This window comes from Octodon degus, unplaced genomic scaffold (assembly GCF_000260255.1).
Source record: "Octodon degus isolate 3935 unplaced genomic scaffold, OctDeg1.0 scaffold00128, whole genome shotgun sequence".
Lineage (NCBI taxonomy): Eukaryota > Metazoa > Chordata > Mammalia > Rodentia > Octodontidae > Octodon > Octodon degus.
In genome coordinates, this window is record NW_004524704.1 from 5,510,112 (window position 1) to 5,527,300 (window position 17,189).

General features: G+C 39.0%; 1 protein-coding gene across 1 annotated transcript in view; it reads right to left on the reverse strand.

Moving 5' to 3' along the window:
- Positions 1 to 14,505, reverse strand: part of Tmem207 (transmembrane protein 207) — a 34,812-nt gene extending 20,307 nt beyond the window's left edge. The window contains exons 1-2 of the mRNA XM_023700905.1: positions 14,440 to 14,505; positions 2,612 to 2,649 (exon numbers count right to left, since the gene is read on the reverse strand). Of these exons, the coding sequence (XP_023556673.1) occupies positions 2,612 to 2,613 (2 nt within the window). The 5' untranslated portion in view covers positions 2,614 to 2,649; positions 14,440 to 14,505. The remainder of the gene's footprint in view (positions 1 to 2,611; positions 2,650 to 14,439) is intronic.
- Between the last annotated feature and the right edge of the window lie 2,684 nt (positions 14,506 to 17,189).

A 17,189-nucleotide genomic window follows, 5' to 3' on the forward strand; every position in this document is an offset into this window, starting at 1 on the left:
TCTCTTTCCCTAGTTTTCAGTCTCTTCTACAAGGAGCCTGGTAGCACCCAGGATCTATAGTCAATGTAAAATTTTTCTCAACATAATATATTCCCACCACAGTGATCAGAAAGTTAGACACAAAATTCAAGACTTTCCAATTACGAATTTCTGTGCTCTACTATTCAGAGTCAAAGGCAGAAAGCAAGCGGTAAGAAGAGCATAACCATGAAGGCCTCAGCCATGTAAACGTGCCAACAATCAGAATTTCAGGTAGAGCAGAAATACCAAAAGACAGGGCAGAAAAATAAGTTCAAAAATTATTGCAAAGAAAGGGTCGCGGGCAGTCACGCAAAAGCTGAAAGGTAGCACACGCAGCACTTAGTAAAATCGACTGTCGACAATAAAACAATCTACTACAAAGAAGTGAATGAACCCAGGGCCAAAGAAAGCACTCCACTTGGCCAGGTCGCTTCCTTTCCAGTCAGTGCTGAGTGTCCCTGGCTTAGAGGGTAATAGGCGATGATAATTGAAAACAGCTGGCTGGCAGAGCAAGCGGCAGCCAGAAGAAAGCACTTGGCAAAAGCGCTTTTCTGACACTTGCACTAAGTCACGGTGCATTAGAGTTATCATTAATCAGCAGCAGCAGCAGCAGCGCTAATGGCAACTTCTCCCCCTCCCTTGGATTTAATTCAGAGAACCATTAACATCTACAGCACAAAAAGCAAGGAAAAGTGAGTTATTCACATAATTCCCATTAAAGGCACTTTGAACTGAATGCCTGATATGGGTGAGAATCTAGGTGGGTTTGCTGGTCTTTGAAACTCATCCAGAAACCCGCCTCTCTCATCCTGGCCCTGACTCTCGAGAGAGGATGCAGCTGTAGATGACGTCATGACTCTTTCAGGAATGCAAAGCGCCCTTACACCACAACAGAGGGGAATTCACTGAGCAGAAATACCGAGAAATCTGTCATCAGTGACTTGGCAGAACTGCACGAGGTAAAATCTTCACGTGAATTAGCCGGCAGGATCTGATTACATACTAACATTGTTCCTGATTAGTGCCCCAGTATTTCAGCACCTTGAGGACCAATAAATTCCAATCATCCAACAATAAATTGAGTGTTTCAATGAGAAAAAAAAAAAATACCTGGAAACCTACTAAGTCCCTTATATATTTATCAAAGCTGATCAAAATGTAAATTAAATTTATTTTATTTTATTTTAATTAATGTGCATGTATTTTTGCTGGAGAAAAAATTCATATATGATGTTAATTTTGGGGAATTTTATGTACATATCTATCCATCTGGATCAGTTTCATGCCCTTTACCTGCCTCTTTCTTACCACACCTCTCTCCCTGGTGTTGTTCCACATCTCTAAAATATCTGCTTTCTTCTTTCTTATCATATCTTTTTATTTTACTCATCCTTTTCCTTGTATTTCAGGTGTTTTATATTCTAGAGGTCATCAAAATCTACAGTGAATGTTCAAATAAAACTTGATTACTATAAAAGAGACATTGTGATTAACCTTCCTCAGAATATTCCTTCCTCCCTTCAGGCATCTCCATCCCATCATTTTTTACCACTTTGTGGAGCAGTTCGGGAAGTCCTCTTTCCTGAGTCTCTTCATGCAGTGAGCAAATGTATGGTGAATGCTGCGTGCAACTGCCCGCAGAGGAAAGGCAGGCTCGTAAAAACATCATGTTGTATTCCCATCCACCTTATTCATTAGATCTTTCACCCGGCAACTGTAGCTCCTCCCCAAAGTCAAAATGATCATGAAAAGTAAATAAATTCAGGACGCTGAGGCAGCCACAGCAGTGCAACCAAGACACTCACAAAAGAGGATTTCTAGAAGTGCCCCAATGGAGCGGGCTGAATGGCAAGTTTGTTCCAAGACAGGGGAAATATTGTGAGGGGAATTAGTGGCACTGTCTTTTATTGTGCCAATTTTTAAATATAAGAATTCACCAATTTTTTTAATCAAACTTCAAGGGTGCAATATGATATTTAATTTTGTGAAAATGCTCATGCATGTCAGGAAAAACGAAACATTCAGCAGAGAAAATGGACAACCTACAGAAGCAGGGAAAATTGCCAGCTACTTTTCTACAGAGGACTAATATCTAGGTTATATAGAGTACTGATAAAATTAACACACCCAAAACAAATAGCCCAATCAAAAATGGGGAAAATGTACCCAATAGAAACTGCTCAAAAGAAGTACAAGTGGCCAATAAGTATGTGAACAAAATTCATATTTCCTGTCTTTAGAAAAATCAAGCCATCTGCATTTTAAAAGCTGTTCATTTTTGTTTTTCTGACAAGCCTACAATGATCATTTGGAACTATTTGGAGGACTATTTTTCTTTTTTATGTATTTATCACAAGGTCTACAGAGTCTCACTACACAGATTGGACTTGTAGTGATCCTCCTGTTTTCAGCCTCTCAAGTGCTGGGATTACAGGTGCCCAGTCCCCATGTCTGCCTAAGCAGGCACTTTAATCTGCTGAGCCATCTGGCTGGACTTCTTTGGAGGATTTTGAAGTGACTTAAACCCTTTTAATACTTAGAATTTTTAAAATACTTAGTAAAAACATAAAATCTCTGGCTATTTACTTACATTTCATTTTCTTTGCACAGTAGATCTGAGAGCACCAACTGAAACACATGTTTAGAACAATAAAAGGCAAACATCTCATCAGTATAATCCTTTAATACAAGCAGTGCCTAGAGACAATGTGGATTTACATCTTTTCATTTGTTTATTTTAATTAAAAGCTCTATAGCATATTTTATGGTTGCTGCAGTGTTTTAATTGAAAAATATTCTCTGGGTAGATTTTTAATTTTACCATTGACAAGAAATGTATATTGTGCATCATATTTCTATCTAACATTCCACTTTATGTAGATTTGCAAAGCATTTTTTTTTTGTTTTCTCTGTAGGCAGATTTTTGCTTACCCTAAAGAGTTTTTGTACATCTTGCACTTTCTATTATTTTCATATTTTTGGTAGAGGAAGGGTTTTCATTACCCACAAGAAATATTTTCATGTAAATGAAGCACATTCCCAGTATAAGAAAACAGAAATGAATCCTGTTTCCTAGGGATCTAGGCTCGAAGGGCTGAATGAAGGCATGAAGGATCCTTTCAAGATCACATGACACACAGGGGCCGGGGAGACGGCTCAGTAGAATAAGCGCTTGCCTGCAAGCACAAGGGTCTGAGTTTAATTCCTGGTTCTGACACACACACACACACACACACACACACACACACACACACACACACAGATCACATGACACTCTATTGAGAGTTACAGTGCTGTGACAAACAACAGGGGAAGCAACCTGTAAAGTCACAAACCCCAATTATTTTAACAAATTATCTTAATTGTCTGTGCTGACCCTTATAGGTTACAGCATCTCCCATCCACAACCACAGAAGGGAAAATATTTCTTGCTAGATACTTTATTTGTATTTCTTTGCTTGTTTTCACCTAGGAACCAGGAATCCTTCTGGGGGTAATGAGAAAACCCTTTAAATGCTTCCATTATGTAGCAATAAAAACTGGGTTGATGAGGTCAGTTGATGCATTTATGCTCCTGAACTATAACATATAACTACAAGTATGAAGTTGCAAAAAATCTAAAATGATAGACACTTCTACTGACTTTTTACTGAGAAATGCACTTTCTCCTTAATCCCCAGGGCATCTTCTTTAGCACCTTGTATTTATATCACCAAGTTTATCTGGGCAAAGAGATTTGTGTAGTTGCAGATAGAGCTAGGAATTGGCCATCAGAGAGCATGGTAATGAGCAATTTATAAGCTCAGAAAATGAGCTGCATTCTTTTATGCTAGAATGTTGCAAATAGATTTGCATACTAACAGAGGAAAATGAACACTCAAATTTTATCCATAAGGAAGTTTATGTATGAGTAGGTGAAGTCATGTGGGACTTAGCTTAACAGAAAAACAAATAAAGCCCACACTTTTCTTTCAGTTCAAATCCCAGTATTGTCTGCATGCTGAACCTCAGCATGAAATACAGCGTTTCACGATTACCACCTAACCGCTGATGCCATTGCTGCCAAGCTCCATCATTACTAAAAAATGGCAAGAGAAGTCTTAATATGGTTTGCGTCTGAATGTTTCAGATATATTGTACTGAAGCAACACAGACTTCAGGGCTGCAGCTTAGAAAAGAATGCTGGAGCAGAGGAAAGAAAAGAATTCCTCAAATGGTTCCGTCCACCTAAGTCAGCATTAAAAACCTCTCAGTGAGTCAAGTATGGTTTCAGGGAACAGTAAATATTGCTTAAATTAATTCAATCATAACACCTTGCCCTGTGTCAATAGCATTTTTGGTTTTCTAAAAAAGTTTCACAGCATAGCAAAGTGAAGTAAAGGTTAAATTTGCATCACATTATTTCAATAGCAACAGAATGATATGAAGAAGATATAAGGCTAATGTCATGGATATTTTGTTTTGAATATTGCTGACCAATAATTAGAATAGGTCATAAAATGCTGGGAACACCTTCTTAAAACCAATCTTTCAGGTGTAGGAGTAGCGACGAGTTATGATGCACATGAAACAAATCCATAACAAATCAAGTTCTCAGAGTATTTCAGACAATCTCCCAGCAAGAACCATGGTTACCTGGAATAGCTGAAAACACCAGGTCCTTGTTGTTGAGTTCACTAAGGCGACACTGAATGGTCTGAGTCCTACTCGGCTCATGAGGTGCTTGCTGAACCTAACAAGCTCTGGTTTTCTCAGGACTTGTTAACTTTCCTGTCTCCTGCTTCCTACCAGAACATGCATTCACGATGGTCCTTGTGACTGGTGAGTAGCACAAGCTAGGAAAAGAATGTCACTGCATGCTCACGGGCACTAGCAGTCCAAGGAATTTCAGGGTAAGGTCAGAATGCTCAGGACTGTTTGTTGAAGCTTTGTCAAGTAGGGGTTATAAATGTTGACCGGCATAGCTGGCTGGCTGCTTAAGTCAATTTTAAAATTCAAGTGCATGATTTAAAAAAGCCTGTTGTTTTAATAGAATCTTACATGTAGAACATATGTTCAGTTTTCTACCCTTTAAGGATCCTCCTTGTTGTTTTGGTTCTAAGTGTTGCTTTTTATTCTCGGGTCTAAACCCGACTTAAGTTTACAATCATCCAAGTTTCGGCAATGTGGTAGGAAAGGATAGACACAGAGAAACATCCTTTCATATGCTATTGAGAAAATAGTGCTACTTCTTTGGAAGACGATTAGGAGATATCTATAAGACTAAAAATAAATGCTTTGTCCAAGAATTCTCTTTCTCAAAATATATCCACAGATATAGACTATTTATACCTACAAAGTTTACAAATATTCATATATAGTGATATTTACTGAAACCATAAAGCTCATCGAAATATAAATGGGTAAATGTAAAATAGTTATTTATGTCAGACTAGCCAAATAGCTCAGCGTATTAAAGCACCTGCAAGCAGGCACAAGAACTGGGGGTTTGGTCCTCAGGTCTGCCTTGCTGGCCCTGACCCTGGGGTGTGCTGAGATGGAAATTGACACTGAGCATCGTGGCACGTGCCTGTAATCCAAGCACTTGGAGGCTGTAAACAGACAGGTCGCTACGAATCTGATCTAGTAGTGAGACCCTGAATACCCTGTAGACCCGTCCCGAAAATCCAAAGAAAAGTTATTTATGTCAATTCAACAGGATATTTGGAAATCTCAGGGTGTTAATCTCAGAAATTTTTTTTTTGACAGAACAGAAACCTTTCTTTCTTTTTTATCATTTATTTATTTATTTGTCTGTATTTGGTACAGGATTTCACTATGCAGCTCAGACTCATATTGATTCCCCTGTTTTCAGCCACCCCAGCTCTGGGATTACAGGCATGCACCACAACGCCTGGTCTTGGAGGTCAGCTCAGCACACCTGGGGTTGGGGCCAGTGCAGCATATGGTGCCAAGGATCAAACCCCAGTCCCTGAACTTGCTTAAGCAGGTGCTTAGTCCACTGAGTTATCTAGCCAGCCCTTTCCTTTTTTTAAAAAAAAAAAAAGAATAAAAATAGTAAAAAACACAAGAAATGATATAGAATTTCATTAAGCTGTTTTTAAAGGGGAAGCAAATCATAGATGGTCATATGGCAATGGGAAAATGAGAGACAAAGGAAAAATTGTAAAACTATTTGTAATTTAATCATTTTATATTTTCAGGGGCAAATTCTAAAACCAAAGGGGTAAAATTTCAAAAAAGCATATTGTAATTTGAGTATAGTTCCCCAAATCCAAATCCAATGATGGTATATGAACCCATTTATGATCACATACATGGATTGCATTAGGAAGAAACAAGGCATATTAGTTAACTAAACTTCTGCTCTGAACAGGTCATTAAGGTATATGGATTACTTGGACTGCATCTGGACAGGCTAAGCAGGCTGTGTGGCGCTCACGTTCTGTTTAGTATGCAGCCACGGTCCCAGCCATGAATTTCAAAGCAGAGGAAGGGCTCTGTGCCAATGCCAATAGCTGAAAAGTAAACCAAGCCCACAGTATTATTTGTCCCTAAGACACCCTCCATTTTGAGTGTCTCTGAAGCTTGTAATTAAACAGAATGAAAAATAGGCTTTTCACTGGTGAACTTATTTATTAGTCGGTCAGAAGCCTGACTTCCGTCAGCGGAGTCAATGATCTTAAGAATTTCTGGGAAAGGAAGAGAAAGCCAGATGACTAGCAAAGAGATGAAAGGGAAATAAGGGCTTCATGTTTGGTTAAGTATTAGAAACCTGAACGAGGACCAAGCAGAAACGTGGACGAGATAATTCTCGTCGAAATGTACAAGTTCCTACAGCAGGTGGCTGACAGGAATGCGGCAACCAAGTGGAGACGGCTTCTATGCTCATAGAATTGCTGCAAATGGCATTATTATATTTGCTGTTGAAATAAAATTTATATTCATTTCTACATTTGTCTTGCCATTTACCCAGTTAGTTTTCTGACTTCCCAAACCACTTCCAAATGTTTTCTTGGTAGATTCTAACTAAGTAGTTCCTCTAGTACATTTTTTCCCTTGTATCAGGACATTTTGATGACCTTGGAAAAGACGCCTGACATGAGTGGTGTTTTACTTGCATGACATTTTTGTCTTTTCATTTTAAGATAACTATATATTGCTGCCTAGTATTAAACAGTATTAGAGACTATCTATCACCTTGATCCTGTTTTCCCTAAAGGTGGCTCCTTGCACATCCATTGTACCGTATCACAGTCAGAAAGTTGACCTTGGTACAATTCACAAGCCGCATGGTTTTTGTAATTTATACTTTATCATTTAAAGTTTTTTATGAAATATGTTCTCCAACCACGTGCTTCTATGCCAGCACTTGACAGTGAATGCTCATCCCAGGAAGGCCAACTTGAAGGCAGAGTTGTTCTCCTATTAGTAAGACCACTTAAGTCCATGGTGACTTTGTGTGGTTGAATATAGGCATCAGTGGAAGAAAAAGAAATCTGAGAAAGAATCAGAGAAAATAAGGAAAGGAGATGAATTACGAAGAGATGTAAACTCAAATCCTGAGGTTTGCTTGACTGCATGGGTGCTGAGCCCCATAGAGCGAGAGCGCTTTACGTGTCCCTGTTCAGGCCTGGTCGTTTGTCTGGGCCTTCTCTTTTCTAAGAGGGATTATAAACTTCAGAACTGGATGGAGATTGGGAGATGTGAAAACTGTCCTTAGGATTCAAAGCCTTGCAAAAGTCCAAATCCCCTGAAACTCTTAAGGCACATGGATATTTGTCCTTAAAGGTCATGGCATACAGCTCTTTGAAAGGAATCAAGGACCAAAACACAAGGGCTTCAGCAAGAATAAATAAAAGGTATGAGTGGAAGTGGCACTCAGGAAAGAAGAAGCATAAATGATTCTCTGTTACTCAGTTTATTAAAAGAGGGAGCAGAGAAAGGTTCTAGCAGTTGCAAGATGATGGCTGAACCAGTGCTTATGCTCCCTCAAGTTCTATTTTCTAAAGTAATAACAATTTCATTTTACCTGCTTCATACGATTTCATTCTGAAGCAGGTGAAACTGAAAATATCACCAGGAAATCTGACACTGCGCACATGTAAGGAATTGATTAGGAGAGAACAATAAAATAAAATGGATTCTGACATCGGGTCAGAGGTTCACGGGTATTGCAGGAGCCGATTAAGGGAAGGAGGACTTGAAATGAGACAGCATGCCGCTATTGCCTCTGGTTTCTTCGTTTGCATCTTCTCTCCAGTGAGAAGAAATACTGACCACATATGGGAAGTCCTGCTCTTACATGAAGTATCAGCCCACCTGTGTTCTCTGTCTGAAACGTTTTCCTCCCTTGGATTCCAGAACAGCACATTTCTGGATTCCTTCGCCTCCATTTTAACAACCACTTGTCTTTATGTCCCCAGACTTGACATGTTAGGAGGGCCCCAGAAGACTCAGTCCTCAGACCCTTGGCTTTTACACACACATTCTTTCCGGACTGTCACTTGGTCTTATTGGATGTCATAAAGAAACTCAGCAACCTCAGATTCATCTATTCAGTCCAGTTCTGTTCCCTCAAGCCACCCGATCAGCTGTCAAATTGATGCTGACGTTTGGATGGCTCCCAGACTTCTGCATATAGACTCACGGGAAGCCTTCCTCTGATCTTCCCCAGATCTCCTCTGCTCTTTTTTATTTTTTCCTTCTATATTTTAGGGAAGGGTCTAAAGGGTGTTCAGGGTCTCAATACTAGATTGGACTTGTAATGATTCTCCTGTTTACAGCCTCTGAGCTGAGATTACAGGTGCGCGCGCCACCACACCCAATCTCAATTGCCATCTCGGGGAGCCCTGGAGGCGGGGCTGGCAGACCAGCATGGGGATTGAACCCCGGAGCCCTGTGCCTGCTTGCAGGAGCTTTAATCCACTGAGCCATTTGGCCAGCCCCTAATCATTTTTTTTTTTCACATGGTGGTTCAAATCACAAAAACTTGTAACAATGTTTGACTTCGCTCTTTCACACAGCACTTCTGACTAGTGAGAAAACCTTGTAACCCCAGCTTACACAAAATACTGACTTCTGCTACTTTTTGTAATTTTAACTCCTAAGCTTCTACCCATATTCCTCACCCCTAACCATTAGCTGTGACTCTAGCTGCTGCAGTAGCTTCCTAGCAGGTAATTGTACTGCACATTTGCTGGCCTGCAGATTGCACTAATACACCAACCAAGGAAATGTTCTTAACCATAAGCAAAATCCTGTTACATCTCTATGCAAAATTCCCAAGCAGATCATTTCCCTCTATGTGAAACAAAAGCTATCTTTGCAATGTTTATGGAGCCTCAGAAGTCCATTCTCTTTCCTTTCTAACCTCAGATCCTTCTAGTCGCTTGGCTCATTCTGTGCCAAACACACAGGCCTCCTTGCTTTCTCATGAATATCTCAATCATTCTTTCGCATTGGGGGCTTTGCATTTGCTCTTTCCACTGTTTGAAAATCACCTTTCCCTGTATTTCTAAGGCTTACCACTGCCTCTTCTTTTTCAGACCTTTGGTAAAACGCCATATGCTCAATGAAGTTTTCCCTGACCACTATAGTTGACATTGTAGCAATCTTCTCCCCAGCCAGAACTTCTTCTCTTCTATAATTTAAACATTTAGGAGAATTTTGGAAATGCTTATTTATAATACTGCATGGATTATGTTTTTGTTTTTCTCCTCCTCCTCCTCCTTCTTCTTCTGAGCTAGAGACTGGGAGCTCAAAACCAAACCTTCTCCAAGAAAGTCATCTTCTAGATGAGAGAGGGGGAGACGTAAGCATAAATGGTAGGTCACCTTTGCTGCAGTTTGATGAAGTTAGTGATATTTGAGATTAAGAATGTGTCAGCCAGATAAAAGCAAATTGTAAAGTTGCTTCACAGGGATCACAATTAGGAGGATTTAAAACCAAGTTTGGGAGATAGGGTCCCTGTGGCATTCTGAATGGAAAATCTTGACATTGGTTTGTTCCACATTCATTACCAGATTGTACTGGCAACTAACAGGCCATGTCCAAAGTGAAGCATTACATGTAGTCCCTTACAGATTTAACACAAATTAGATCACTTTGCAAACTGTTCTGACATAACTTCAAGTTAAACATTTGCTATCAGGGCCACTGCGTATGGTAATAATTGACAAGTCATGCTCAGGCTTGACGTGTGTGGGGGTAGAAGTGTTTTATTAACTCAGAACATGATTGAATTCCTGAAAAATTACAAACTCTAGTTGTGTTTTAAAAAACCATTGCTTAAACATTGCAGTTGCTGAATAGCTGAATTTATTGCTCTACTCAATATAATGTGACAGATATTATTAAACTCTACATCTTAGCTCTGGGCACAAATTTCAGTAGAATTTTCTTTCTTTCTTCTCAAATATTAAAACTTTATATTTCAAACTCCAAAACTGGACTTTGCAAAACATTGCCCACACCTTTATGGCTTCATGAGGGATAAATTCACCTTTTCTTTTTCATCTCACGTTACTTCCGTCCCCACTTCAATTTGTTGTACTGATTTCTCTGTCTTCTCACACAAAGCTGAGAGTCAGTGTTTCTCTTAAAAAGAATAATCAAAAACTGCTCTTGAGCTATTTTGTTACTTTAAATCCAGAAGTGGTAATGGAAAAATTTAGAGTTATCAATTTTTCTGTTTTCAACGCAGTTAGTAAAGGCCAACTGTGACTTCCTCGCTTTACCTGTCATTATGGAAATTGACTATTTGCCTGGTGGAGAAATTACGAATTCCAGATAGGTTATTTTGCTTCCAAATCCTACCGTGGCCCAAATAGTCATTACCTTCTGATTTGAACAGTTCATAGATACTAACTGAAGCTAGCATTTACCAGCACTGATTCATTTAAGCCTTTGCCGTAAGTTACATGCTTGCAACCATTCTGTCTTAGAGGGGCACAAAATACAACTATGAACCTTACGTAATGTTCAAAAATTCATAGAGGTAGGAAATGACAAAGGAGAAATTAGAAGCGGAAAGGACCTGCTTGCTTAGAGTCTGAATACTGAGATGCTCCTCTTTTCGCTCTAACCTCCACTTATTTTCTGCTAGACATGGGGTATACACAATCGCTCTGTTATTCAAGAATACAAGTGACAGTCACTCTAAGGAAATTTGTTTCCATGGCGCTTTGCTGGCACCCACGGTATGCCAGTTCCTAAAGATACAGAATAAAATATGAAGTCTGCTCCTGATGCCACATACAGGGAAGACTGAAATAGGTTTTCTTTAATAAAAGTATAAAGAAAATGTATTTTGAATTTAAAGAGACCGTAATCAATGGAACCTTGGAAAGTACTGAACACAGTGATGATTGCCTGCTGCCCTCTGTTTATGACCCTGTTTTTATTGAACTACTTTTTTCTTCTTTTGTGAGGCTTAGGATATATGCAAGTGGGTGGCTCTAGTATCGATGAGTGGGAGCTATTCACACTCTTCGCTAATAATTATTTAAGGTATGGTATTAGTTTTTGTGTACCTACTTCTGCCCAGTGAGATATGGGAGAAAACATTCTTTGCAAGGTGTGACAGGAAGAGTTTCTCCACAGTTGTGGAATATTAACCAGAGGATTGCAAAACTTGTTCGCTGTGCACATTTCATGCTCAGCATGTTGTGTCCGTTTTAAAGAGGGTCCCATGGAGTAAATGGTACTGGTGGACAGAACAGAATGAACAGGAAATGCAGCGAATAATCTAAAAGATTTTATTAGGACAGGCATCCAGAATTCCTAGTGTGAATGACTGAATCAGGGATGGCAGGACAGGTTATAGCAACTTTGAATATCAGAATAAAGAGAATAGGCCAGACCTTTTCTTCATGAAATGAAATTATTACTTAGAATGTCATCTAGAGATGACTCGGGATAAAATGTCAAGTGAAGAACTTGCCTTTATCAACTGAACAGCCTGGCTGCACGTGCTCCCAGGTATTGTCAGTAATTAGTCACACGTGTTTACACAGCTTCCATTTGGATGTTACATGCGTGAGTGATTGATCAAATTCCAGAAATAAGTTTTAAAATATTTCCGGCAATCAATATAAACACATCGTGAAGCAAACTCTTCATTTTCCTGTCACATAGTGTTGCCAGAAATTCTCTTGAATGAGGAATGTGAAAGAAAATGAAAGATTGACTAGTGCATGCCCGAGGGAACAATTTCTGCTCCATGGAGTCTGTGCTCCACTGTGGCTCGGGGAACGAGTACTTCATCTTTGTAATTTAGACTATAATTTGGGTTGTGATAGGGTGACACTAAGTGGCTGAAAACGGAAAGACTTAGTCAATGGAAATCAAAATAAGAACAAAAAATTGCACTTGTAGTGACATTTATGTCTCCCCAGCAACAACACAAGAAAATTATATTCATGGGAACTCAGAATCATTAAAAAAAACAACAACTAGCAATTTATTTCCTTCTCTAAGACTTAACATTATAAACGGATGATAAAAGTCAACAGAAAACAAATTGGAAGATAAGTCCTTTCTTTTTCAAATGAAATAAGAAAGCATTATTCTGCTTTTGTGGTCACTTCCTGTTTTCATTTCCCTTAGTCTTTTTAGAATCAAATTTCTTTAAAATTAGCTATCTTTTTATCCACTGAAAATCAATAAGACTTCCTGCTCTAATACATACATTTATTTGTTCAGTCACTATATATTTGATTTATATGACTAAACCATGTGAAATTATCTTTTTTTTTTTTTTTTTTTTTTTTTGGTACTAGAGAGTGAGCTCTGGACTTTGCACTGACCTACATTCCCTGCACCTCCCTCTTTTTATTTTGAGACAATGTCTGCCTAAGGGAGTAAATTGTCTTAGCTGGGTTTAATCTTGCCAATTCTTGCCTCAGCCTCCCACAGTGCTGTGATTACATACATATATAACACAATCCTTTCTGTTGTTTAAAAATGATTTCACATTGTCAAGAACATATGATTCAACCCACTGTTTACTAAGTGCTTCCAAATGTATGACTGCATTCGCAGATCCTTCTTGGACTGGGAACTTCCCCTCCAACCTCCTACTCATGCTTATCTTTGAGTAATTCCACACACCCCAAAGGATTGCATCTCCCTTCATTTGTTCTCTTTGGGTCTCCTACATGTTGATTCTAATTCTTACCTCTCAAGCCACAACAATTAAATCTACTCAATTTTATATATGATGCACCTTCACACTCAACTCTGCTCTCACTTCTGCTGTAATCGGGCACAGCAGTCTTCACTTCTGTGAACTGAGCCCTTGCGCTGCCTCACCTGAAACGCAGGAGTGCAAAATTGATACCTGAAAGTAGTGGTAGCTCGTCTTCCTGATTTTTTTCTTTTCTCAGCTTAGGTGACTCTCTGACTTCCCTCCTGCTTCTCCGATTCTCCTCTGATTCTTGTGTACTCTTCTTTCAGTAACCATTCAACCCCACTGTTCCAGGCAACCATGCTTGCTACCCCTTTGCTTTGTTCATGAGAGGACAGTAGGTGACCTCATCCCATCCCTTGGCTTTTACTGTCATCAATGTGCTCAGTGTTTCCCTACTTATGGCTCTAGCTGAAAGTTCGTTCAGCTATTGATCTAAATATTCACCTTTCTCATGGACGTACCCACTTACAGTTCTACATATAGTTCCAAATAGGTCTATCCACATCCACACACATCATCATGTATGTAGCGATCATCCATTCAGGATTCTATGACTGGTATTTCTCTATCAACCAGAACCCAAGGCAGGAGCATAATAGTCTCTCAGACAGCATCATAAAGTATGCACTTTCCACTTCTTAACTCAACAGCACACAAATTCTGTCTCTTCCCTGAGTCTAGGATTAGTCTCTCTTCTTTGAACCAGTTAGGGATTCGATGAATTCAGCAGTCTTCTCATTAAGTGACGTACTTTAGTATTAAAGTACTTTTTCCAACTCTGTTCCTATGCCTAGCTTTCTCTTCCTCTCCCAATATAATATCCCATGCAGATTGACATTACAAAACTCTAACGTCTGTCACATAGTTCTGTGGCTTACACACAAAATATCTATTGGCTTTCAACATCTTTCAGAATTAAATTTCAGGCTCCCTATGTTAGTACAGAAAGGTGGAATATCAGAGAAGAGAGATCAAATACTTAAGTATCTTAACAGATCAATTTAATCCTTACACAATATAATGAGAAGGCAATGTGTTAGAAGAAAGGGAGAGGAGCAGAAAGGAAGGGAGGTGTTTATGAGGGAGAGACTATGAGCAGAAGGAACAAAAGGAGGAGGGCAAGGAGCAAGAGGAAGAAGAAAGACAGAAGAATGGAGGATAAGGAGGGAGCAGAGAAGAGAAAGAAAAGGGGAGGAGGGAGTTAAGAGAGATTCAGGTGAACTCACATTTTGCACGACTATAAACGTGAACCTTCTGGTTCCACTGCTGTCTGATGAGGTCAGTATCTGGAGAGATTGAGTGACAGAACAAAGAACTTTGCTAGCACCAGCTGGCAAGTGGGAAGATGGAGGACACCACTTCTTACTCCATCTGGCCTGGAATTGCACTCACCAAAGCTAATATGGGTTTCTAGGAACCTAACTTTTGCAGCACCCAGAAACGCATCAGAATAGTCATTCATCCCTCTCCTGATTGATTATCTCTCCATGTTTTTGATGTCATCCACAGGTCACTAGTTGTTCGAAGAGCCTCCTGATTCCTGCAGCCCTACAGAAAGACTACTGGCTGGAAGATCATGTGACTGGCACTGTCCTCTGTTTTCTGATTCTTCCTCTCAGCCAACACTGACTTTATTGGTTAATTATTTGGAGAGTGAGGCATGAGGGAGTGAGGTAAGAGAAAAATAACAAAACAAAACAAAAATCAGACTTGCTAGGAGGAGTGATTCAACACATTCACAGCCTTTGCTACATGAGGTCAAAGAAGAAGCTAGCACAGCCGGGGCTCTGTGGAAATGCTGGCTTGAGGTAACTCAGGGAGGGCCTGCACAGATAGCCAGGAAGTGGGGCTCCGAGGCTTCACCTGACTTCCTTTTCAGATGGCCCAATATTGCCTCAACTTCTTTCAATCCAAGAAGACTTTCATCATGTCCTGAGCAGAGCCTGTTTGTGATTGAGAAGGTAAGACTGTCTCTGTGGTTACCTGTTGTTGTCATTTTCCCAGTCTATTGTGTTCTTGTAAAAGTATTTAGTAGTACTTCAATTACCTATGGAATCTATAGAATTATAGGGTTCACATTTTCCTATATTACCTAAAAGATTATGAATAGCATATATCACAATGTACTGTGGCTAAAGATCTATCAGATATAGCAAATATAGAATATTACCTGGGGGCTGGGGAGACAGCTCCATGGTCTAAGCGCCTGCCTGACAAGCGCAAGGATCTGAGTTCGACAGCATGCACGCATGCCTGCCTCTGAATCCAGGAGCAGTGGTGCACGTCTGCAATCCCAGCGCTGGGGAGGCTCAGACGGAAGGATCATTATGAGTCCAAGCTGTGTAGTGAGACCCTGTACCAAATAAGTAAAATAAAATAAAGGATTCAAAAGAAAAAGAAATATTGCCTAAAAAGTTAAATGAGATAATTGGGAAGAAGTTGACCTTTAATTAATAGGTTACATCACCTTATTCAATTTTTATATTCTTTTGCAAGTTTGTAATAGCATAAAGAACATGTCTTAAATTTAAAATTACTTTAAACCTGTATACCAATAAATCTATCATATGTGTATGCCCATAAACGTACCACAATGATAATTCTGAAAGATTCCACAAACACCAAGGATTCCTAGCTCCTTTACGGGTAATCCCTTCTCTCTGATGGTACCTACAAAGTCACTATAAGGTTTCTAATGCTATAGGTTATCAGAAATCTTTAGAATTTACTATAATTGGAATCATGTCATTGGAAGGCTTTTATGTCCAGTTTCTTTTAATCCAATTCAACCATGTTACATATTTTAATAGTTCACTGTTCTTATTGTTGAAGAACATTTTTATTTGTCACAATTTATTTATGGATTCACTCACTGGTGGAGATTTTTTTTTTTGAAAATCTTTTATGAGTATACATTTGTAGGTACATGTTTTTATTTTGTTTTGGTAAATAGTTTAGGGATAAAATAGCAGAATACTCCAGGCAATATATACTTAACTATTTAGAAAAATTTCAAAATATTTTTCAATGCAATTGTAACAGGTTATTACCAGCAGGGAATATTTAGAATTGTTATGTATTTCTCTTTCTTTGGCTATCATCATTTGTTTTGATTTCCATTGTTCTAAAGAACATGTGGTCACTGTCTTTTTTTCTTTATTGCAGGATTTTGACAACTTCAAAAGCAAGGACCTTTTCACATGCATACTGGCTATTGATATGTCATTTATTTTTGTTTAAATTTTGCCACTTTTTAGATTAAATTGTCATTGAGTTATAAAAATTTTTGAGACATTCTGAATACAAACCCTTTGCTGATATGTTGCAAAGTTTCCTCTTAATAAAATTCTTATATTCTTATTTTCTTAGAAGTGTTAGTTTTGTTTTGATAAAATTCAAAGTGTATTTGTTTTATATTTCATGATGTTATGGTTTTTCATTCATTTTTTTTGCCCACATTGACTTTACAAAGATGCTTTCTTCCAAAAGTTTTGTATTTTCAGTACTTCTGTTTCTCATATACAACACACACACACACACACACACACACACACACACACACAAGCTGAACTGCCAGATCAGATTGTTACACTGTGTTTAGAGTTTTGAGGAACTGTCAGCCTATTTTTCAAAGTGGCTGTACCATTTCACATTCCTGCAGTAATTTAAGAAGATTCACACATCTGAACGCTGTGGTCAACACTTGTCAGCTGACTTTTAAATTCTAGGCATAGAGGATATAGGGGTCAGATGGTATCTCCTTAGGTTTTTTGATTAACATTTTTCCAAAAGCTGGGCTGGAGGGCCGGGGAGATGACTCCGTAGGATAAGCGTTTGACTGGCAAATGCAAGGATCTGAGTTCAATCCCCAGTTCCGAAAAAAAAAAAAGAGTTAATTCATTATTTGGGGCTGGGGAGATGGCTCAGTAGAATAAGCACTTCCCTGGCAAGTGCAAAGGTCTGAGTTGATCCCCAG